Source organism: Anas acuta, chromosome 2 (assembly GCF_963932015.1).
Source record: "Anas acuta chromosome 2, bAnaAcu1.1, whole genome shotgun sequence".
Taxonomy (NCBI): domain Eukaryota; kingdom Metazoa; phylum Chordata; class Aves; order Anseriformes; family Anatidae; genus Anas; species Anas acuta.
This window is the reverse complement of record NC_088980.1, coordinates 47743506-47769058: the sequence shown is the minus strand read 5'-3', so window position 1 is coordinate 47769058 and position 25553 is coordinate 47743506. Positions and strand designations below refer to the sequence as shown.

General features: G+C 41.3%; 1 protein-coding gene across 7 annotated transcripts in view; it reads left to right on the top strand.

Annotated features, from left to right (window-relative positions):
- NFATC1 (nuclear factor of activated T cells 1) overlaps nt 1-25553 on the top strand; it is a 118399-nt gene that overhangs the window by 61700 nt on the left and 31146 nt on the right. For 2 of the 7 annotated variants that reach the window (XM_068674690.1, XM_068674691.1), the window contains exons 7-9: nt 6590-6645; nt 8385-8517; nt 23339-24025. In XM_068674690.1, coding sequence (XP_068530791.1) covers nt 6590-6645; nt 8385-8517; nt 23339-24025 — 876 coding nt within the window. Of the gene's footprint in view, nt 1-6589; nt 6646-8384; nt 8518-11187; nt 12930-23338; nt 24026-25553 lie in introns of those variants that run through there. The other 5 variants (XM_068674692.1, XM_068674693.1, XM_068674694.1 and 2 more) reach the window with 5 other exon arrangements.

The window sequence follows — 25553 nt, the reverse complement described above, 5'->3', positions numbered from 1 at the left end:
TCCTTCCAGATGGTTTGGGTTCAAAATGAGCCCTGATCAGTTAGTTTTCAGCACAGCGCCTTCTTTAAGTACCTGAACTAAAATTACAGTTGATTTCAAAGCACTTGAACTCAGAATAATTAGGTCTATTAGACACACTGTGTTAAAAGCAGCAAAAAGCTTGCAATTTAGGGAATGTGAGTCCCTCAGCTTTTGGCTTACCCAGCTGAGCAACCAGAGGGGAAGTTCATGTCTGGCACAGATGCCAATGTAATGCAAGATACAGTTTGTGCTGCATTTTTATCACCTGGTTGGTGCATGGCGTTTTTATTTTTAAGGTAGAAAAGAGACAAAAAGTAACTTCAAAGTATTGTATGCATGACAGACGTAAATATGTATACATAATATCCATACATAATTTCAAGATTGCAAAAATGTATAGCTGAAGGAATATGCACAAAATCCATATGCTGCAAAGGTGCTTAGGAGGAGACACAAACAAATGCAGCAGCTTTGATGTGGAAATGCAATTAAACCAGTTACTCATGAACCCTGCTTCACATGGACTGATGCATGCCAGGGTCAGGGAACAAAACTACGGCGGGAAGTGTTTGTAGAGGGACAGTGGGCTGAGAGGAGAGCAGAGGTTATCTGGGATCTTCCTGGCAAGGAAGAGGAAATAAAGTAGGTGGAAAGCAGAGTCGTCCTGTGGTCTTGTAGTCCTGTAGCAAAAGAAGTGCAAGAGCAAAGGAGAGGTGAGGGGTGCCTGGAGAGGCAGATGAGGCTGAGATGGCGGGCAGCAGGCAGCTGATGGCACCAGCAGGGTAGGAGGTGGAGCGGCTCAACAGCTGGCTCGAGGCAAGCACAACCCAAGGCCTTTTCCTCCTTGCAAAGGCCTAAAAGACAATAGATCTCAGGATACTGAAGTGCCACAGGGGTGGTCAAGAAGACGGTCCTGGCTGCTTACATTGCAGGTCTTTATTCTCTGCAGCATCCACATTTCTGTCTGTATTCTTGCTCTCTTTCTGTCCCATCTTTACCTCACATCCCACAGTAGCCTGCTTGGCTGCTGTCAGTTCATCTTTATAACTTGTCCCTTGTAAATGTCTTTTGAAACATACACTGGTGTGTAAACACAGGGATTGACTCCACCCACAGAATATTGGGCTTGCTGGTGTTCAGCTGGGGAAGTGTTCTTCACAGCAAGACACCTTCACTACATACAGACCAGCCTAGAAAAGTGACATGGCTCCTGATGTTATGCTCAGGTCTAGAAGGATGTCACCTCTAAAGTGAAACCTGGCACTAATAGGCTGGTGCCTGTGTGTTTCAGCTGGCAGGTGAGACAGCATCAGGGGGTTGTGCCCAGGACTGGGGCGAGGGAGTACTCATCTGCAAGCCAGCAGAGCTGTCCCTTTGTCTCTAATTCTCAGCCAAAGCACAGACCTGGCCTGTGCATGGAAGCTGATAGCATCTCTGCACAAAGCGGAATGACTCTATGTCTGAATGACAGGACTTTTAGTGGATATTCATCCTCTTCTCTTGCTGGAAGCCCATCCTTTCCTTCTAGACATACACACAGATCAGTCGTCTCAGTGCCAGAATGTACTTCCCAGGGAAAAAGGGGTTAGTGCGCAAATTAAAAACTTTTGAATCCTTAATTCCTAAAGGAGCTGAATATGCATTAGCATAGTTGAATAGGAAGGTAGACAACCTTTGCAGAGCACTTCAAAATTAAATGGCATAATCATTCTGCATAGCACCTGTGCCCTACCTGCTGTGGACATGTTAAAGAAATCTGGGATGTAATATAGGCGCTATTGTTCAGGGATATTTCAAAACACATTAATCAAGTAGTGGGTTCCTTTAGAGGGTTAGCATTAGTGTCACTGGCTAACTTGGCAATATATGAATGTAAATACAGATTTACAGCCCAGCCAGTGCAGTTTGTTGAGCCCCAGTCTGGAAGAATATAAAATGCACACAACGTATAGGCAGTGAAATCCTAGATAATGTCTATTATTTTTGTATCTCAAGTGAACAAAGGGCTGCCACAGAATATAGACTGTTTTAACCTGTTGTAGTAAAGATCACTTAAATATATCTGAACTCTCCTATTATGTCTATTTCATGAAGGCAGGATTTAAGCGGTTGCCAGAAACACTAGTTACACCTTCACTAGTTTCCAGGCTTAGGGTTTCTTGTTATTGTTGTTTTGTATATGGTTTTCCCTTTCTGTCATCCATCAGCCTGTATTGAAAGTTACACTGTTGGTTTGACTGTTGTAAGCCTACAGACCTATGGCATTATGCTTACAGTCCTCTGGAGTGCACAAGGTGAATCCAGTTCTGCAAACCCTCGTGAATCTTTCCTGATGGACAATGAGAAGCAGAAGAAAGGAGAAAAATTCTTAGGAAAGACCTTACAGCTCTTTGACTGTGTTGCTGTTCTGTGAAGAAAATACATATGTTGTGGTCTGCTAGGTTTTATGTGTGAATAGCTGATGCTGCTAGATTTACACAACTACTTTTTTAGTGCTGCTTCTGTGTTAAAACAGGCCTCTACAGTGCCTTTTTATGTGGAAATCTTTTAGCTGGGTGTGGTGGGGAAGCCGCTCAGTGACTCATACTGCAGGGAATTCCCTAATGAATTAGAGTATTTTTACTTCTGGACTTGTGCGCAGTTTCCTTTAACGCTGGAGTGAGTGGTTGATAAGGACAGACTTTAAAGACCCATTCACTGTTAAACTGCTCCATCTTAAAATTGCGTGTTTATATTTTGCGGAGCTGAAAATCCACCCCAAGCAACACGGTATTTTCATTCACGGTATTCGTGGTATTTTCATCATTAGTAAACCCAGGTGCTCTGGGTCTGAAAAAAAGCTGAAGTGCATGATGAAATGCACCCAAAACAGAGAATGCTATAAATATCAGCACAGAGCAGTGATCAGTCTTTAAATGTCAGACTTCCTGACAAAACCCATCGTCTTAAGCTGATGACAGTGTTGATGGGCACTTACCAGTGAAACACAGCACCATGCTGAGCCCAGGTCAGGTGGGCACAATTAGAGAGCTCTTGTCAAACAGGGGGTTTCTCATGCCCATGACACTGCTGTGCTCCTTATGCTGCCTCTGTGGAAGAGGAGGGATTCAGAGCTCCTTGAAGCCCATGGCAGGAGTCCCTGTTGAGGTCTTGGCTTTGTCAAGTCAAGTGCTTTTGGCATCACAGGAGTGGGGCTCTCAGCTGGTGACTCTGTAGGGCTTTTTCCCTGTGGTTCTGTGTGCAGCTGCTTTGTTTTTCATTACCTTTTGTGAAAAAAAAAATGAAACAAAACGCAACACAACAATATAATACTTTGACACAAATTTTTAGCTATATAAAGGGATGTCTTTCTGTTCAAAACATTGCAGTATAAATCTTAAAACACCAAAACAAAGCCAGACATTTGGTTTGGAGAAGGCTCTTCTTATTACTTGGTAAAAGTAAATAACAAAATGAAAAGGAATGAAATAAGACCTCTGGAAAAGCCTTTTTCTTCCTTCTCTATTTTCCTCCCTGCCTCCTTCCTTTTCTGCCTTCTACCCCCCTTCCTCATATAACAACTGCCCATTTGGGTACGGTAATTCCAGAGAGTAAACTTTAACGGGAATGCCTGAAATGTGTCTGCTTCAGCTTTGTGTTATGTCTGTAATTTGAATTATTTGCATTTTGGAAAGGTATAAATTGCTCTGGTGTACTTTGGTTGGCTGGAGGCCAGGAGGGAGTTGCCTTGGGCTCTGAACCAGGCTGCTGCAGATGTGGCAGGCATACAATGGAAACTTTTGTGGTTGAGCAGTCCTCGCTCCTCGAGCACACTCTGACAGGAGATGGTATCCCGCTTGCTTCTGAGGGTCCTCAGCATATGTGGCACTGGGGGCAAAACAGTTTTCTCTGGTGTAGACAGATTTTCATGAGGCTTTGAGCCCCCACAAACCATTCCAGAGCCATTATTTCTTTCTCTTTTTTTAAAAAAATTTCAGCTGAACTGTATAAACCTGCAAAACATGTTTACTGTAAGAGGTTGACGTAGTGGTCTAAGGTTTCCCTCCTGGAGCTGGTCCCAGTCCGTGGGCGTTGAGATTTCCCTCTTGGTTCGCTAGACGTAATATGAGGAATTGTCTTTTTTTTTTTTTTTTTTTTGTCTCTGCTTCATAACAACTTTTCCTCCTTGTGTTTTTGTTAAATGAAATGTCACTAGCTGTTAATGAGTTGTCTATTCCCTACTTCTTTCCTCTCTTCCCTTTCCCCTCAGTTGCTGAGCAGCCATGGTCTGGACAGTCTCAAGAGAATTTCTTGGAGTAAAGTCCGTATTGTTCTGATTAGCTTCCAGAGACAAACTATGGCTCTGGATATTTATTTTCCTAATAGTTTAGATTACAACATTTAAAATATTTCTGAACAAACTCTCTTTGTCATCATAAAAATTTCAAAAGTGCATAAAAGCACTTTGTGAAGTAATTGAAGTATTAGACATAGATTGAGTCATTTTGAATTTTACTGAGGTATCGACAAGAAATACAAAACAGAAACCTGAATCAGATCATTCACCTCACAAAGCAGAAATTAAACAAACAAAAAAAAAAAAAAAAAGAATTTTTGGTAATCCATTTACAAAGGCAGATTGAACATGTTAACTACTGGTCTGGATGTCTTTAGATTTTAGAGAAAAAAAAAAAAAAAACAAACACCAAAAACCTTTACAAAGCAGAATTTTCTACACTTTGCAAAATGTGCGATAGTGTTGTGTCACCTTTACAGCTGACTGAATTAACTGCGATGGAAGAGAGGAGGAGGTAGCTACAAGGGCTCTGTAGGAAAGGGACGGAAGATAGAGGTGGCTACTTCCAGACAACAGATATGACCTGACTTGTAGAATCTTGTCAGCTTTTTTTTTTTTTTTACTGACAGCTTGGGGGAAGCATCTTTTAGATAAATTGTGAAGTGATCACTCATCCTCCAGAAGTCTGTTTCAATGCTGGCACTCCTAAAAGGCATTGCTTAGGAGATTTGAACGTGAACTGGCTGATCCTTCTCTTTCCCCACCCGAATGTGGCAGTGCCGATTAAAGGGATAACTTTTCCAGTGTCACAATTTAAAATGTAGGAAGAAACTAAGGGTAGATCTGCTAATTGTTTCCTACATAAAGACCAGCCAAATCTGCCATGCTATTTGTGTTGCAGCTTTCACATTGCACTTTTTTCCATATGTTAAAAAGAAATGGTTTTGAACATTTAAGCAATTGCCAGTGCTAGTTCCTGAACAACATTCCTTTCACAGTAGGACAGCTGTACACAAAAATATTATTTACAGCCATTTGTAATAAATCAGACAGTTCTAAATGCGTCACCTCCATCCTGTCCATGAAAGTGAAGAGAGAAGAAAAAGTGCATTCACTTTTTTACCTTGCTGAGAGCTGTTTTTCTAAGGCAGGCCCAAGTCTATGTGATGAAGTTCAAAATAACTAATATTTGCATTTGTATGTCCCAATGCTGCAATAAATATACAAAAGAGGTGACATGAAGTCGAATTTCCCCATTCATTCCAGGGACATCTGACAGTGGTGGGACTCCTTAAGCTGCAAGTGTGTGTCCCTGTTGCTGAACTTAGACAGCAATCTGCTTGTGGCCTTTCATATATGTTTGTGTTTTTCTAGGCCTGCAGAATGGAAACACTACATTTTGTATTTTTTTTCTAATTTCTCTGCAGTTGTACTTTGAAGCCACAAGGAAGTTAAAAAAACAACTGTTATTGACCAGTAACTTCTGTGTTAGTGAGACACAGAAAAAGTGACCAGACAAAACCAATTTCTTCCAAAAGACAAGTCCTCAAAAAACAGAACAAAACAAAACAAAACAAACCCTGATAGTTGTGGCTTAAATCCCTTTTTATTTGAAAATAGGAATACTGTGAATTGGGACGACCCAATGCACTACTAGAAGCAGCTCCAGAAAATTGTTGGTTGGACCACTGTAGCTGATCTAAAACAATTTTGAAATGGAGTCGTGATTCACAGAAGCTACATATCCCAGCATACTGTCTTGCCTTTTGATCCAAGCAGCAGAAATATGAAAAGCCAGACTAGGAGTATATTAAAAGGAAACACTGCATGGCTGAGGAGCTTCCTTAATACTACTTTTTTATTTTGCTTTGTTTAATATTAATGTTGAGCATGACTGACTGCATAGGTAGAGATCAAAGGGACTTATAGGTAGCAGTTTTTTTGTCTGAAAATTTGGAAAACTAATGTGTAGAACACTTGTATGTTCTGTTTAAATTAGTGGCAGAATAAAATACCAGTGGCATTCCTCCATCCCAGTATATTGTACTCTGGACTGTGGTTCTCCCCTGAAAGAATGTTAAATGGGCTTCTGTAGCAGGTTACCCAGCTGGCTTCCTGGTTGGGCAAAGCTTTGGCAATGGGTTTTGAGAGCTGTTTTTCATATATGCAATGCTTCTTCCATTAAAGAGATTTTTATTATTATTTTTAATTTTTTTTTCAAAAGTCACTCTTTTGTAGGCTTGGGAGAGGAAAAAAGGTCAGAACTAGATATCTTTTTCTTTTGTCTTTTAGATGGTCACCATGTGTGGGAAATGGAAGCCAAAACTGACAAAGAAATGTGCAAGCCAGTAAGTCTGCCTTAAATATTTTAACATCAAGATGAAAAATATATACTGCCTTCTCTAGCACTATTACTAAAGAGGGATTTCCAAGCCTTTGGCACTGCGTCTCCCCACTGAAACAGAACAAGTACTTAGGCCTCCCCTCCTGGAAATCTTTCTTTAATGGGAGCATGGGGTAAAAAGCCTTTGTTGGAATCTATCCCGAAAGTAGAAGAGACCATTTGGAAAATATTTTTTCATTGTCCAGGATGGGCCAGCTCTGTCTGCTCATCTTCTGTCTTGCTGGGTTGTTTCTTGCCTCTGCTCCCAAAACAATTTCTGAGCATTTTCCCTGGCTTTCGTGTACCTTCAGCAGAGGAAATGTGAGTCCTCTCTCAGGAGATCAAACCCAGTGTTGAAGAACCGTGGCTTATTCAACTATGACTGTAAGTGGGAAATATGGCAACTATTTTACTTCTGTAGCAATAAGCAATGGTCTGCTATCTGTGAACCTGCTGGAGACATGCAGACAACCAATTTCAAGACCTCAGCTGAAAACAAGCCAAATGTTAAGGTTAACATTTCCCTTTATTCTTTTAGAGTGCCAAGGGAAGTTCTGATGGTCACAGCAGATTTCACTGTGCATTTATGAAAGCTGATGCCCTAGCAGCCAAGTCTTTCCTTAGCCCCATACTAGAGCATTTGTTATCTGACTGTGGAACACCATTTGCACGATCTCCAGAGCTCCAACCTGTAGAACTAGATATTCTTGCAAGATCTCCCATCCACAAAAATTAGCATGCTTAAAACTTCCTTAGTTGTTATGCTAATAAATAACTAAAGAAATAAATTTTGGAAAGTGGAAATACTTGAATAATCATATTCCAGTCCTAATTCTCCTTTCAAAGGAAGTTATATTAGGGCAGGATGTACTGGGGACAACCTGCCAGCTGAGTGGTTGTGCTTTCTACTGCCAAGTTATTGGCCACAGTTTGATTATAGCTCTGGGTTCTTGTCAGAGGCAGAAGGGAGAAAGCATTATCTATACACAATATTGTACATGCTGTCCAAAGCGAATAGCTGAAGACTAATGAGTCTGTAAAGACCTGAGCCGTGCTAAAATCTCATTTTCCCAGTTAGGGAATCTTTTCCTCCAGGTCCTGTTTTGTTCCACTGGTTTTGAGCTGCTAAGTCTCATGTGTGAGTCTCTTCACAGCTCTGCTCCAGAAGTGTGCCACTTGTTGGCTGTTTAGACAGATGTCCCAGGTAACCTCCTCCGTGCTATTCTGTATACAGCAACCTAACAGAACCTAGTCAGTCTGCGCCTCATCCACATTGATGTTTCTCCACTGAAACAAGCTTGACAGCCTTGGATAAGGAGGCAGAGGAGAGCCTCAGGACTTCATGAAAACCGTCATGCTGTTAAATGTGCTCCCTTCTACTTGGCTCTGCAGTGCCCATCTCGAAAGCCCTTCTCAGCCTCTCACCTCCGTGTATAAAGCACGAGTACCCATCCTGCTCACCAGTGTGCCATGCCTGTGCTGAAATGGCTTAAAGCTGGAAGGAGTTGTAGGGATTGCCTGACACACAGTACACTGCAGGCTGCAGGAAACAATCCCTGCCAATGAAATCCAGCAGTTCCACGTAGAGAGTACATTCTTCCCTAGGAGATGAGTCTTCTCCTTCCCAGGGTTAACATATAAATATGTTTGTACTCTCTTCTGCCCCAGTCATGCCCTGACCTTCTGATTTGTTTGTTTTTGCAGAATTCGTTGGTGGTTGAGATACCACCTTTCCGCAATCAGAGAATTACCAGCCCTGTTCAGGTCAACTTTTATGTCTGCAACGGAAAGAGAAAGAGAAGCCAGTACCAGCTTTTCACCTATCTTCCAGCTAATGGTAACAAAATATGTTTCTTATCTCTGCTAGTAAAAATGAGAGATAATGATGGCAGCTTAGAAAGATATATGGCACTGATAATTCTTTAGTAACCTGAGTAACTCGCAGGCATGCCCGGTGCTGTAAAATGAGAGTGAGAAAGAAACCACAAGGGTTGCCTTTCTCTCTGCTGCCCACACAAGAGGCCTTCTCTGCAAATTATTTTATTTTGTATTGGTGGCAGAGACCTGTTAGAACAAGGGCTTCTTTTTGCTTTGGGGAGTTGACTTGCTCCTGCACGAACTGACATGTGTAGTCACAAATTGTGAACCTGCTTAAATCCCTGCTAGTGTGCTGTCAACCCTCAGTGTGACTTTTTGGCCCCAGAGGGTACGTTGGATTTGAATACTACTTCTGAATTCTCACCACAACATTGTAGCATGCTAAGCTCTGCTAGGGGTGGTGTGGGGATTCTGCTTCCAGTCATCCTTCACCTTGCTGTGTCTCCCAGGGTAGAAACAGTGCTCCACATTGGTTCTACTCTTGGGCTGTAATTAAGATTCTGATGCGTATGAAGATCAGAGTATTTAAAAATATTTAGAATTTATAAATGTTTATTTAGAAATGTTTTAAAACAAGTGTGCCAATTTATTTTTGGAAGTGTATATTGGTAACTACAAAGTGCCAATAAAATATTCATGCTAGCTGAATTCCAAGCAAGCTTGTATGGAGATCCTAGTATTAAGCAAATTTAGATTATTTCTTTTAATCTGAAATGGCTCTTCTGCTAGGAACACTTTTCTGGGGGAAAAAGGAGGGTTTATTTTGTTTTTGATGTTTCGGAAGTAAGTGGAATTAAAAAAAAAAAAAAGATTAGGTGCATGCTTTATGTAGACTTTACAAGTGAAAACTGTCCTTCCGAGGGTGGTACCCACAAAGCAGTCTTTGGGTCATGCCACATGACTTGAAGAGCCCTGCCACCTTTTTGCAGGTAAAATCCCATAAAATACATGTTTGGAATTTCACCTTGTTAGCTTTCATGCACTACAGACTTGTATCAGGACCTTAATTTAAAATAAAAGTACAAGAAACCTGACATGGGCAACAGAATACTTACTGCATATGTGCTGAGTAGTTATGCCTCACTGAATCAGCATACTTATGCAAACTTGATCCCCAGTGGATATGTCTGTGTATATTTAAAGACTGCTCGTTTCTTAAATTGAAAAGAGTTGTTATTCTCTTGCACAACTCTTTTCAACAACAGAAATATGTTTTAAAGGTCAAAAGGTATTGCCATGCCACCCAAGTATAATCCCATCATAAGTATTTCAAATATACATCTATTGAAAATTGCTGTTTATTAAGCAGCATCTTTCCAGCATTTACATACACCTTTTTTTTTTTTTTAACATTATTCCAAACCATGGGAATAATACTCACTGTTGCTAAGTCAGTTTATGATATCACCATTTTGAGGTGATACCATAATGTTTTAATGTTTCAACTGATGGGAAACAATGGGGATAGCTACCTAGTGACAGGCAATAGAGAAACAGCCTAGACATTATTGTGCAAAGACGTCTTTAATTATGGTAATTGTTGAAAACAGTGGGAATCATGTTTAGTCTGCTGTACTGATTTGAATTCCTGTGAAATCTTTTTGTTTCAGTGTGGGGGAACCTGAAAGAACAGGTGTAAAACCAGAGTAGGAGAAATGGAAGCTGGTATTGAATAGTAAATATGCCTCCCCCTGTTCCTGTTTTGTTCTCCACTCAGATTTTCTTTTTATATGTGAATATGTACATGTAGGTAACTAAAAAAAAAGTGCTTTTCAAACTTACAACAGTGGTAAACATGAATATGTTACTGTAATCATCAGGATTAATGATATAATGATGATTATCTATTTATTATGGCTGTGTTGCAACTGAAAGGTTTTGCCCTATGTTGCTGGTTGTTTCCTTTGTACCTTTTAAAGATAGCTATCATCAGCTTGACTGCATATTCAGGAATCAGTCACAACGACTCAATCAGTCTTTTAAGCCACTGTGTTTCTAGGAGTCCATTTTAGGATGTTGTACTTCATTTGATTTCAGTCACAATGTTCTTGTAATGTTTCAAGGCATTATTAAAAAAAAAAAAAAAAAAAAAAAGTTTAGCTCATCAGGAAAGAAATAGTTGAGTTACCACTGTGTGATCTAGGTACAAAAAACTAAAGGAGGTGAGCAGTATTTTGCTCCAGGTAACACTTTGTCTTTTGTCTAAATAAATTCCACAAATACAGAAGGTGTATTTTTTTGTCAAGCAAATGTCAAAGTGGATTACCAAGTATGAAGAAAGGGTTTACATATGTCAGATACGTTGTCCTGTAAGCTTCTTATTCTGTTTTAGGACTAGGCAAAATGCTAGCATTTCATTGCCTACCATAATTTTGCAGGTTCGTCTCCACTGGGGATTTTTTTAAAGCTGCATGACACACATTAGACATATTTTACAGCCCAACTACACTGTGCCAAAGCAAAATACCGTGTATGGGCTAAAACCCAAATAGTACACGAGTACTGTGGCTGTGCTCCTGGGGTGGGTATGTGCGCACACACACAGTGCAACCAGTGGGACAGACGCATGTGGCAGCGCTGTGTGGCTGCCACCCAGACCACAGTGCAATAGGTGTTTTTTTTCCTGTAGCTCCTGTTTCTCCTCATTCCCTAGGGGAAAACAGCCAGTGGATCCAGGGACACGTGGCCTCACTCATCCCATCTCCAGTGGATGGTCCTATAGCGTCTCCATGGAGTACAGCTCTGTGACATGCAGCTGACACAAACTGTCCTCTCCAGCAGATTGTCACAGTTTCACCACCATAAGGCTTCTCCCGTGCTGCAGAGATGTGGCAGGACCGTACTTTTCCTCTGTGTTAGCTCAAGAGTTTTGTAGAGCAGGGACTTACTTGGTGAAGAAGAGTTCCTGCCTCAGAAAGAAAAGAAATACTGTATAAATGAAAATCTTACTGCTCTGTAAATGAAAAGTTTCAAAAACAAAACAAACAAACAACAAACCAAAGCAACCAAACAAACAAACAAAAAACAAAAAAAAGTGGAGGCTTCAAAAAGGAGAGACTAGGTCTGGAAAAGGAGCCAGCCTGTCTTTGGCTGGGGACAGACTATGAACCTAAGTTCTCATAATCTACTTTTAATTAAAAAATTGAATTAATGATCCAGTTCTGCTGAATTTGAATTTGAGCTATCCCAAATCCTGTATTTGTCTGTATTGTACATAAATGGCTGCAATGGCTTTTTCTTTTTTTTTTTTTTTTAAGTATTGCTTCAATATTATTACCACTGAGCAAGTGCATATCAGTTTTGTCATGGAGCCTGCACGATCTAGGCTCTCCAGACTACTACCTAGACATGCCCAACACAGAAATATAAGTAGTGTCCTTACCATTCTTGCATAGGTGAATCCCCCCAGATCATATGGTAAGTACTAATGTTCTTTGCATTGCCACATCCCATTAGAATATCAGGAGCAAGGCCCAGCACCAGGCACTGCAGTCAGGAGTCTGTACAAAACACAGTGTACAGACACTTGGATATTCTGCCTTTCCAATCCCTGCAGTACTGTAGCTCTGTGCAGCTGTTCTCTGTTGGCCCCATTATGTGCAGCAGAACATTTTGGAATACCATTGTTGAACCCTGCGTTTGTGAACCCTACCCTCTAGAAAAATGCTGTTGTGTTTTTTTTTTAATTTATATTTATGACTGTGTATAATTTTGCTTCTATGACTTTATTATACCATTGGCATATATATGCCTTTCAAACAGGAGGAATAGACTTCTGAAATCACTAGACCTAAGCAGTAACATTTGAAATATAACCTAATCTGAAGAGAATGAAGAAGCACACAAACAACCTGATATGTATTCTGTGGTTCAAAATCCAGTGCTTTCATCTGCTGAGAAAGCTGAAAGAGTTCTCCAGCTCAGATGCAAGAGTGCAGAAGACTTTAAATAACTAATTGAATGATAATGGTTAGATCACTGTTTTTTTTCATATTTCTTCTAAGTAGATGCATCAAAATAGAGGAAACCCATTCAAGAGCTTACTTTTTGCAGATAGGAGCTAATGCTGTCTATGATTTCTGTTATCTGACAAATAATCGGTATCAAGAATAGTGAACATAGAAATGTTTTTCTTTGAATGTTATGTAGACAAGTAGCGATATTTGACAAGGCAAAGACAGTCTAGTTTGTCCAGGAAATATTTAATTAGATGGAAAAAAAGAAAGTTGATGTGTTTCATTTACTGGAATGAAAAATATGCTTTTACAAAGAGTTGACGATAAAGCATTTCCGGTTTCTGTTTCTGTCAGGCTTCTTAATTTTCGAAACATTATTAAAAAATCAATCCACTACGTTTAGTATTTATTAAAATGGTGTTGCTGTGCTGAGCGATTCTTATTTTGAGACGTGTTTAACCATCTCTAGGGCCAGATTTTCAAGTGTACGGCCTTCACCTGTACAGCGAGTTTTTCTGAAATGTCTGCTTCCATGCAGGCACCTCCATAAACCAGGGCAGGGGCGCTTGTGTATGAAAATCTGGCCACCTACATGAGGGGCTTGGTAGGAACAGAGGTCCTTTGGGTCTGTGGATGCTAGGCTGTACCAAGAACCTGCCCATGGTTTCTAGCCATGCCTTATTATTGTTTGCAGCCCAGCAGTGCGAAAGTGAAGAAAGTTCTTAGTGTGCTTCTGAAAATGGTGAGCAGTGCCCACTGTACGTTTTTGTCAGCATCTTACTAACTTCCTGCCTCAGCTCTAAAATTATCTCTTGAGTGTGCTATAGATGAGTATAATCAGCAGTTTTCTAGTGATTACATTTAGCAGACGTGCCTCTGTTTCACCTCACTTCTTCCGCCCACACTTCACTTTCTAAGTTAAAACCCTGTGTCAGTCACATTAGCAGAAAACAATAAAATGAAGAGGCAAAGTGTTGCCACTCTAATGTAACACTGAGTACAGCTTTTAATGATCATCTCCTGACACATCCCAACCTAGAGTATTTGCTAAATTGTCAAGTCAAGGCTGGCAAACCTATTAACCTAATTGTGTCTACAAAATTATTGCAAGAAGGGGTGGTTGGGGGAGGAGTGGGGGAAGTGGGGCTGGATTGTGAAAGGATCCCAAACTGCAGTATATGCAACACAGTCACTGCAAGAAGGAGCAGTTCCATGCTGGACATGAGCAATAAAGCAGGATAAAGCACCCAGCAGTGAGGAGCATGGAGGGAAGGGGTATGGAGCAATGCTGCTGACATGCTGGGAGCGTGGGAGGTCCAAGGGGTTGATGGGGAAGGAAATGCCCCATGCAGATCGTGGTGAGGAGAAGCAAGCACCCACCTGCTCCCCAAGGATCCCAAGCAGCAGTGCTGCAACAGGGAGCACATCACAGCCATCCTGGGGGGGCTGGAGGGAGGACAAGGCATGGAAATGTGTAGGTGTTCCTTACACGCAGACACATTTTGAGTCAGTATGAGAGGGCTGAGTGCAGCCAAGCCAGGCCTGAAACCTCAGACCTGCTGCAAGTCTTTCTGTCGAGCCCAGGAAGCAGCTGGATCGCTGCAAAGACTGCGCAGAGCAGGGCAGGGCAACAGGAGGGAAAAGGAGGTTGGCCACAGGGGATTTTTTTAATTTTTTTTTTAGATGAACATATGAATCATGGTTGCTCATTTTTTATAGTATGTGCTGTTACAGTTTATTTCATTTTGGCTGCTAGGTGGCTGATTGCTACTTTTGACATTTAACAGGGTAACAAAAAGCAGGCAAGATTTTGTCAGAGTCCTGTTTCCATTTAAGAGGATCACTAAATTCATCATCAGCCCTGCTGTTCCATTCCCACAGTAGAGTGAGGTCCGTGGTGGCAGTGTAGGAAAGACGTTCACATTTCCCTCCAACATTACACCATCGAGTACTTTTCCTCTGAGTTGTTTGATCCCCACTGGAGTTGCCTACACTGTAGCCAAATGACTGCCTGTCCTGGCCACTGGCCGGAGCCTAGCCAGGTACATCTGACCTGCAGATGTAGTTCTCTTGACTGGAGATGAACTATGCCTCCATGTACAGTGCTCCATCTTCATCTGGAAGACCAAGAAGAAGCAGTACCTGCTGTGATATCCCTGCTAAGTGCAGGGGTGGACATGCACTGTATTGATGCCCCTGGATATGTATGACCAGCAGGCTCTGTTACAGCTGCAATAATCACTGAGAACAGTTAACTTCCAGAATATCAATGTGTCCTCTGGTAGTACCTCCCTTTTCAAATGTTCCCCATCAGATGACAAAACCCAGCCTGTAGTTTTGATCACTAAATCACTCTGCATGGACATTTTGAGAACTCCCTCCCTTACTTCCTAGTGATTTCACATGCACATGTTAGTTTGCTTGTGGGGCTTCAGGATCTTCCAATTAGCTTAAAAGCCAAAAGATAAAACTGATGTAAGGGAGAACGTGGTTTAGAATTACATGGGCTGGATTACAGGAGGTGGCTATTTTTGTTCTCTTTAAGTGGCTGATCATCATAATTAGTCTAGCCCAGTGATTGACCCTAAGGGGGAGGTGGTCCTGGTGGTTGTTGTAGGTGAAATATTCAGGAGAGGATGTGTTTAGCTGGCTGTGGGAGGGACTGCCTCACTCCCTGAAGACAAAGAGCATGTCAGAGCCAAGATGGCTGAGATCAGCCAGGACAAACCACTCTCCAGAGAGAGTGGGAATGCAGCACATGGGATGAGAGATGGCCCTTTGGCCGGAGAGTGTTGTGTGAGCTTGGGGAGAAAAGGGGAGGAGGGAGGCAGAAGTCCCTCCTGGTGAGCCCTTTGCTGTGGCACACTGCAGCAGGCCTGTACTGCTGCCTGCCAGCGCATGCCACCAGGCCTGGGAGAAAACGAGAGCCCTGAGGAGGTGGGCATACATGTTCTGCCTGGGGACACATAAATATTCATAGCAAAGTTAATTTTGTGAGCTAGTTAACCAGTTAGTCCCTCTGCCTAAACCACTGCAGATCTTCTGTGACTGTGACCCAGGGATAGGAGTTGAGCAGTAAGGGTGTCCTCCTGCCAGCCCATCCCTGCAGTGCTTCCCGCATGAATGCTGGTGACCAGAGCTGTGGGAATATCCAGCTGCCCCACATTGCCTCCTTAAGGGACCTCTGCCCACAGCCTCCACCCTTCCGGTCTCCTCCCCTCATCGGGAGAGCAGGAGCAACGTCAGCATAGGTGGTGTAATGTCATGCCGTACTGTCAAGCTGAAAAGACCTCACCCCAGGGAATTTTAACACACCTGACAGAAATGACATAAAACTCCTTGGCCAGTTAGGGTGTGCCCAGCTTAAGACAGTGCATGAAGCTAGGTATTGTGCTGGGGGAACAGCAGTGGAGTAGCCCAGGTGAGCATAAAACCTGCTGGAATACCTCAGGTGAAAGCCACTGGTATTAGTTTTCACTCCTTATTAAGCCAAATAATCTTCCCCCTGCATCAGGAAGGAATATTTGTCATAAGGAGTTAAGAAATCTTTAGAAGATAAATCACATTTTATACCTAAAAGATTAATCCAGTCCAGACAGGCACCTGGTTTAAACGATAGGGTTTCAAGCAGCATCCCAGCATCTCCAGCCATGCTGTCTTGACTGTAGCAGGTTCACACAGGCAAGGAGACCAAAGAGATTTGAAAGCAGCAGTGCTTTGCCTTTAAAAAGGAGGTAGCAAGTAAAGCTGTAACTTGTTTCACAGGTCTTGCATTTTCCGTAGAGGAGAAAAAATAATTTGACTTGATTTATCCTTTTCAACATTGTAGGGTTTAATAAGGTATTATGATAGAGAAGGAGTTGTGCCTTTTAATATTTTTTTCCTTTTCTCTTGAAAGAAAACTAAAGCATATTTTGTCTTTTGTACTAACACACAAACCAAATGCTCTCCACCTACCCTCCTCTCCTCCCCACTTTGGTTTAAAAGGTATACACCAAGCTACCATATATAATCTTCTGTCTCATAAATAGGCATTGAACAAACTAAGAGATCAGCAGCTGTTGAGAAGCATTTAGTAATTGGGTTACCAGGAAAGCAATTTCTAATTGGATAATGGCACTATGCAAGATTACCAGCTGAGATGTATGCACAAGGCTCTCATCTACCCAGATATTATTCTTGTACAAAAGTGTACATATGCATCTGATCCTATAAATATATATATATATATATATAAAACCAAAGAGGACAGGCAGGCGTATGTTAGGTAGCCTTCCCAATGAGCACTGGTAAAGCTCGTCAGCTTGCAAGGCAGTGCTTGCTCTTTCCCTATGTTGTCCAGTGGTTCTGGGAACAGCACTGTGACCCCTGCCCCACAGTGACATTACCCCACACCTTGCCTGTGGCAGCAGCAGCACCCCTCTGTGCTCCTGCAGCCCCATGGCCTCACTGGTGAGCACATCTGCTCCCACCACCACTCAGCCCACTTGCCCTGCAGCGACTTCATGGGCTGGAACATGCACCCAGTGGGGCTTACTGGGTGCACCGTGCTAATGCTGAACTGCTGCGTCCTGGTAACCCACATTGGTTGGCATGGAGAAAGGTAGAAGCAGGTGGGAGAGGGGGTACTGGCAGGTTGCAGAGGAGCTCAGTGTTTCCTGTGCACAGGCATCTTTTACAAGTGCCTCCTAGCTTGCTGAGAGGAGTTTCTTTCTGTCAAATAGTATAGAAGATTATACAAACAACACATACTAAAAAAAAATAATCTTTCTGATTTCTCTCAATACTTCTTTAGGGAATTTTCTTAATTTCTTCCCTGTGCTAGGTAGAAGAATGTACACTTGAAAAAAAAAGATATATTTTAATGGGAAAGTTTTGAAAATTGTTCATTTGGCCTCATTGAAAATTCTGTCTTGGTTAGGCAAGGTAAGACAGGACAATCATCTCACGTACTCCTAACAGGGGTAACAGAAACATGGCTTGGTCAGTGCTCTTCTGGAGAGACAGGAGGTGCTCCTGCACTAGCAAGGAGACTGAAATGCTAAGATTACCCATGTGGCCTTCTATTGCCCTCAGGCACACACAGGGGACAAGTCCACCACAATGTGGTGAATATGGCAGTTCTCTGTTTCACCAAGATACTGCAGCGATAACTAGGAAAAAGTCCATGGGATACTCTGTTAATGTACTATCAGGAGAGGGTGAATGAGTTCAGTCACTTAGGTAGATAAAAGCTTCAATTGCACACGTGTGAGGCATACAGCTTCTTGATAGTGTGGGGCTCCCTTTGTTTCTGAGTCACTGTGCTCTTTTTTAATTTACTGAACAGCAAAGGTCTTGATAGTAGCCTGACCTTTAAAAAACATTTTGGTTGAATTGGTGCCCAGGGAAAAACATCCAGTTCATGAACAGTATCTGCAAAGACCCTATAACGACTGTCTCAGATCCCTAGAGTTGAGTCCATGCTGCACATAAATTGGCAGGACATTACAGAAAGCCTCCCCTGCCCACGGCTGCTCTGATGTTACAGAACAGCAGGATTATAGTTTCTGGGGGCAGCCAGCCCATTGCCTCTCCCTAGCACCAGAGCACTCCAGAGTCAGAACATGGGGTGAGGTCCTCACTCCACTCAGCCTGCTAGATCCAGCCAGTGCTGCCACAAGGGCCAGGATTTTGTCCTTGAATGAATCCAGACTGGTTAAGTTGCACGAGTAGATGTGTCTACCTTCCTAACCATGTCTCTAATCAGCCAGCAGCAGGAGAGCAGTAGCAGTTGGCATGACCTGGGCAACACCTTCTGAAGGAACAGCTGTTTCATGGTGAAGAGGGTGCTGCCTGGTTCAAAACTGACTTAGAGGGGAGGTTTTTAGAGGTGCAAATGATATTTCAGACCTCGGCTCAGTAGTAGAGATTTGGGCCATCTAACTCTTTGACAGTCTTTGAAAGTCTCATCCCAAATTCTTACCACTTATGTTTATTCAAGATTTTGAAGAAATGTGTGTGCACATGATGAAAAAAATTACTGTTTTGATTTTCATATGCTAATCAAAATCTGTGTGTTGGTGCTGGAGAGCTACATCATAGTCTGCAGTGTGAAAGGTGGCTGTTTTGTTTGATATGTTCAATCAAACGAAGGGCAAGATAAATATATTATAGTGCCATAAATGTCTGCATCAATGATACTACATGGAAATGGGAGTTTGTTAGTTTAATATTAATCAGGATAAACATCTGTTTAATTTACATGGTTATATTTTGTCAGTTCACATATTTTAATAGCACCTCCAAAAAAATAATTCAAAAACCCATCTGGATTGCCAAAGTGTAAAAGCAAACAGACTTGTTACAATTATCAAGAATATGTATAATTTATATTTAAGCACTTTCTGACTCCCTTGACTGGATGTCGATGATTTATTATTTTTCTTCAAGGCTTGATATATTAACATTTTACCTGCTAGAAAAGCCTTTCATTTAAATGTGGGCTTGCAGAACTGGCTGAAATACTTCTCCCACATTCAGACCCATACAGAGGGCCATTGTCTTCAGTCCAGTTGCCTCAGTATGATGTCATAAACCTGGTCTCTCTGAGTAAGAATTGGAGGTAGCTTTGATTTATAGCTGGGGCTGCTGCCAACACTCAGTTCTCAGAAGTTTGTATTAAATTAGATGACATAATGACACAAGTCCATAGTCTAAGAAGGCATCGTCAAACCATTTTAAACTAATTAGCACATATTAAGTTGCTTATCAGACAAATTTAGAACTTTGAGCTCTGTCATATTTTAATATTCAAATTGAAGGCAGTTTAAAATCGTCTGTCGTCTGACCTTATGCATTATGAAGTAACAAGCATTTAAAAATTAACTGTACTAACCAAACTTACACTAATTTTTCCTTTATAGCAAGGGGCTGATCCTTCGGCAGAATAGGGTCTCTTAAATGAATGACATTACTTTTGAGCATGAGTTTATGTAGAAACTATGCATTGTCTTATCTATTTACAATTTTACAAATTCTGGAGTCATTGCTGAAACTGATTATTGGCAAATCTCAATGTATGGCAAATTTAGTCACATTTTTTCATTCTAGGCAGCTGAAAGTCTGCAAAACTGGATGTTATCTCAGCAGCACAGACCTACTGTAACACAGAATGCTCATTGCCATTTGATATGGCTCTACTGAATTTAAGAAATAGTCAAGTTTCTGTTAAAAGTACTTGCAGATTTGGAACAGCTGTAGGCCAGTCCAGGCCTGCTGCGTGACTAGGAATGTTTCTTTGAGCTGGAAGGCTTTTAGCAAGTTATTTAAAATGATGGCTAATCTGAAATATTTGAGCTAGAAGTTGGTCAGGCTAATACTGTTCTCTATTATATTCTAATACTGAGAAAATTAATGGCATGCTTTATATCACATTGCATCTTCCTGTGTGAAATACTCACTTCTGCAGGTGAGTGACAGTGGAAATGGATCTGCTTTATGTCAGTCAGCTAACTGGGCCTCTACCGGGATGTATTTGAGAATGCAGACACTTTTTCTAACTTAAGTTTGTAAACATTAGAAGTCAGTCAAACATGAGTCAGTAGAAAAGTGGCAATGCTAATCCAGTGCTGGTTGGTGATTGTCCCTAACTGCTCTGAAGGAACCCACCCAATTTCTCTCTAAGAAGAAGATAACATGATAGTGCAGGTGGACTTGTAAGGTTTGTGTCCTCATCTGCTCTAAGTCAATTACAACTCTTCACCCCAGCTAAGGTTCTCAGCCACCAAAAAGGGAATGAGGCAGGGAATAGTGGCATGTTTGTCCTCTGCAAGGCAAATAATACAGTTATTCATGTAAAATACAGAAGTTGAAGTCTGGTCAGAAATTGAAGTGTTAGTATCTCACATTTCTGCTGACATACTGAGCTTCAAAGGTTTGATTCCAGATCATCACCCCAAGGTCAGTGCAGCAGGAGGGCAGGAGGTGCAGGAGGACAGGCAGCAGCAGTTCCCCTGCAGCCTGTGGAGGAGTGTTGGAGATGAAGTGTTAGGGACTGACCGCAGCCCCCATTCCTTGTTCCCCTGCGCCTCTTGGGGGAGGAGGTGGAAGAGGGCAGATGGAGGGGAAGGTGGTTTTAGTTTGTGTTTAGTTTCTCACTGCTCTAGCTTGATAGTAATAGTTTATAGTTTAGTTTATAGTTTATAATAGGGAGATTACATTAATCTAATAGTTTATAGTTTAGTTTATAGTTTATAATAGGGAGATTACATTAATCTCCCTATGCTGAGTCTGTTTTGCCCATGGTGATAATTGTTGAACGATCTCCTTGTCCTTATCTCAACCCTTGAACCCTTTTCATCATATTTTCTCCCCCTTTTCTTTTGAGAAGGGAGGGTGAGATAGTGGCTGTGTTGGAGCTCAGCTGCGCAGCTGAGTAAAATCACCACACAAGTCTGGGATATTCCTGCTGCCCATTGCTCCATTGCTCAGGGCAGAGTAGGACTTACCGGTCATGGTCTATTAGTTGCTGCAGGTGTTATTTCAGAACAAGGAGATTAAAAAAAAACCAAAAACTTAATTTACAGATTGATGATGTCCATGGCCACTAATCTGACCCCATAGCAATGTCTTTATAAAGAAAAAAAAAAAAAAACAACTGTGAAGTGACAAAAAAAGTGTCTGGTAAGCCAAGTAGCAAAGATGTGCCATAGAAGAGCTACAACAAAAAATCAGCCTGAGATCAGGAATCATAAAGCTTCTTCCCTCCAGCCCTGTGTGCCACCATGGCTCTAATCCTTCCGTAGGTTATAACAAGTCAGACAACTCCAGGGTTTATTGCAGCTGAATTGACAGTGGTTGAGCTTGGAATTATTTAGCACAGGTGTTCTATAACAGTGATATATTGGGAAAATTCAGTGTTCAACAACCATCATATTTCCAGCTGTGCTGTGGTTAGTGCTAGTACAGTGAACCTAATATAAAACATGTGAGAATATTTGCTAGCTCAGGAACTTGTTAAAGGTATTTTCTTACAATATCTAAGCTGCTATGTTTATCTAGGTGCGTTTCTTTGGTCTTGCATTTTTATAAAGGTGTGATATTGGTTTTATAAAGCTGTTGCTGAACCTGGAATCTACTTCTCTGCAACCAAGTGCATTAGTAGCCATGCTAACCAGCGTGCAGCACTCGAGCAGGTGAAAATAAGATTATGAGGAATCCAATGACAGTCTGTTATCCTTTGCACATTCATCCTGAGCAGCACCTGTGCCTCTGTTACATATATAGACATATTTTTACTAGGGGTGCTAGAAATCTTGAAACAAGTGTTGCAACCATCTATATGTAAAAGAACATAAAGGGAGCAAAGTTAACAAGAGGCTAGGGGGCTGTAAAACACGGGCAGTGAAGTACATTCACCAGCAGCAAAATTTGTTAGTTTTAAAAGAAGTTTTATATGTACATATGCACACACATGCATTTCTAGGGGTTCAAAAGACCCATATATGAACACAGTAATAAATGGCTGGAGAAATGTGTAAGGGTATTTGTAAAACACATGCAAATAAAAACAGACACATAGGTGATGAGCATGTGCTCCAATCTGAGTTGTGTAAAATGCTTCACTAATAAATTTGTGCCACAACAGGTTGTTTAGAATAATATTCTAACAGATATTCTGTGGTCTCACCATAAATTTCCTACAGTGCCTTCAATCTATGGCTGTTCTGTGGATCTCATTTTGGTAAAGAACATAAATGCCACCAATCATCCAAACTCAGTTTTTGTATGAATTACAATTGGATCTGGCTAGAAGAAATGCATCTACATACTGGCTTAGCTTATTAATAATTTTCCCGATAGAGTAAGTGGCTATCTTTTACCAGTGAAATGCATGTGTCTGTGGGAGAACCAGGAAAGGCACTCTCTGATTTGAGAGAGAAAGATGATATGAAAAAGGCACTTCTATTTGAGTAAGGATCTTTTCTCTGATTTGAGAAAGCTGCTCTATATTTTTCAAGACTGGGTTGATGCTCATAGACAGTCATTTTGTCCATGAGCTGGTAGTATTTAGAGACATGGTTTGACATCTCAATATTAGGACCTCTTCTGGGACAGCAAGTGGAGCAAGAAGAGGTGTAGAACAGTAATCAATATTTCTTGCTAGTAAGAGAGTGAGTTAATACCTTTTATGAACTGGTATTGCAACGTGGATCCAACTTAGAATCATGGAGAGTTGGATGTGACTTCTTGGACATTTTACACCTATTTGTTGGTTAATAAGATTAAACACAATCATGTAAAAACTAAATAAACCAAATCCTACTCTTTCAAAAATATCCTCATAATTGAAAACTTCTTGTACATAGTAGTTTGTCATTTATCTTTGCAATTTTGCTTTCACTGAACTCTGAAAGCCCCATCTCTACCTTATTATGCTCCAGTTTACCAAATGTGCAGACATTTATCAAATGGGCCATCAGTAGCCGTAGAAATGCAGTAGTATATCCAAGTTAAAATTCTTGCTTTGATTACTACAAATCCATGGAGCCCTTGGGTCCAAAGCTTCCACTGAAGCACAGCTATTTGCAAATAGATTTTTATAGCACATTAGTGCTGGAGGAGAGTCCAAAGAAAATAGTCCTGTTCAATATTAGAACCAGCTGTGACTTTCTTTTGCTGATGACTCATTCATTTTTTTTATAGGGTGGGAGAACTAGGCAAAAGACACACAGAGTCTTATTCAAGACATTGTTTGTTTTGCAAAGGGTATCCTAGCCACAAGCCAACTTGATCATACCAATATGCAGCTCATGTTTATTTAAAACTTTTTTCTTTTAACAGTTCCAATTATAAAAACAGAACCCACAGATGACTATGAGCCTGCTCAAACCTGTGGACCAATGAACCAAGGCTTAAGCCCTCTCTCTAAACCATACTACAGCCAGCAGATCATGATGCCCCCGGATCCTGGTTCATGCCTTGTGGCTGGCTTCGCCTCCTGTCAGCAGAGAAATGCAGTGATGTCACCCTCTCCCAACGCAAGCCCCAAGCTGCACGACCTTTCGTCCTCTCCTTATAAGTGCATCCCCAACCCAGGCCACGGTCACCTCGGACTTCAGCAGCCCACTGGAGGTGTCCCCACCATACAGGAAGTGCCAAGGTCTATAGTTGTGCACCCAAGCTCCCCCGAGCAATCATCTCACATCATGCTGCAGCCGCAGGTGAGTCAACATCTGAGCAGTAGCTGTCCCCTTGGTTATCAACAAACACTCTATCCCAACAGTCCCTCTTCTCCAGTTCCATCTGTTACCCAAGAGCCAACCTATTTGCAGTCCTGCAGTCCAACTCACTCATCCATAATGGGTCAACAGCAGCAGCAACTGCCGAAGGTTCACAGAAATGAGTCTCCAACAACCCAACCACTGTCATTGCCAGAGTTGCATGAGGAAAGTAATCATAATTTGGCCCCTATTCCTGTAACGATCAAGCGAGAACCTGAGGAATTGGACCAGATGTACCTGGATGATGGTAAGTCTTCGACAGCACAGAGGTTTGCATTCAACCATGTTTCTGTATCAGTGAGTTCTTTAACACCCTCCTCCTTTTGAAACCCGGTGGAAAAAAAGTTTAATTAACAGCCTGGTGGAGTGATGGACAGTTTTGCTCGGTTTCTTTCTGTATGGGAAAAGGTTCTTTAATTTCACTTGCGATAATGAAACCATATTATCTAAGCCGTAAGCGTTGTTCATTACTGTAGAGCTAGCTGCATGACCAATAGCTATATTGCAATAGTATTAACTGTATGGTTTTGGCTTATGCCCATGCCAGTGACCTGTGGAACTGCAGTGAAAACATATTTAACATTGTCCCATCCATAATACAGTGAAACTTCTGATACACAAATCTGCTCGCTGGAACTAAATGATAAACTGCTTCCCTTCAGTTGAGAAAGTTCAAATTAAAAATGGAGGCACATCTTTCAGTGTAACTTTTCAGTCTGGTGGCATCTGACATTAAGACTACTTTTTCTTCAGTTCTTATTGTGGACTTGCTGCTGATTTTTTTTTCTTTGTAAGATTTTCTATGCATATATATTCTACACGCACCACTGAAATGTTAAAATGCTGCGATGAACTTGTCAGATGCCAGCTTCCAAAGATTTATTAGCTGAACATAATAAAAGGGGTACTCTGGAATTTGATTATGTGACCTCACTGAACTGTGATTTAGCACTTGCTGCGAAGTGTCCCAGTAGTATTCTGAACCCTCACCTTAACGCAGTACGTGAGTTCCCTTCCAATAGCCGTATAACTTTATGTAACACCATGCTATTTAAAAAAGAAATACCTTTGAAATGGCTGCATTGAAACTAATTGGTGCCAAGGAACATCTGAATATGATTGTCTTTTACAGAGAATTTAAAGACAGTTCGTGGCATTTTTTATTTTTTTTAAAAAAGGATTTTTAGTCATTCTGTTTTAAACAGCATGATACTCACTGAATTAGGAGTACAAATAAATGCTTTGGAGTTTGAGCTGCAGCCTTTTGCTTTTCAACTCTGGGAAAATTATTTTTCTCAACAGAAGTTATTGTTCATTACATGATAGAAAGATCAAAAGGAATTTTTATAATTAGGAGTTCAGTTCACTAAAGTTATGCAGAAAACATCTTTTGTGACAAGGTTTCCCTCATATAATGTACATTTTTACCACATATCTGTGTTTTGAGGAACAAGATTTTCAACAAACCAAACAAGAAATGTACACAAACCAAAACAAAAAAGCATGCCCAAATTTTGGTTTTGAGAGAAACCAGAAGTTGTGTGTGGCTGGAAGAAATTAGAATCTAAACCTAGTCTATGCCTGTCTGTCTAGAAAAGCACAAAAAATGGTCAGTCAGAGAGGCCTTATCTCTCCAAAATCCATCAACCATTTTTCTCTCAGCACTACCAAAGCTACCTTTGTCTCTGCTGGAGGGATGGGACTGCAGATCAGAGGTGGAGGATGAAGCTCCTCAAGTATGCCTACTTCAGGTTTCTCCTGAAGCAATAGAGGAA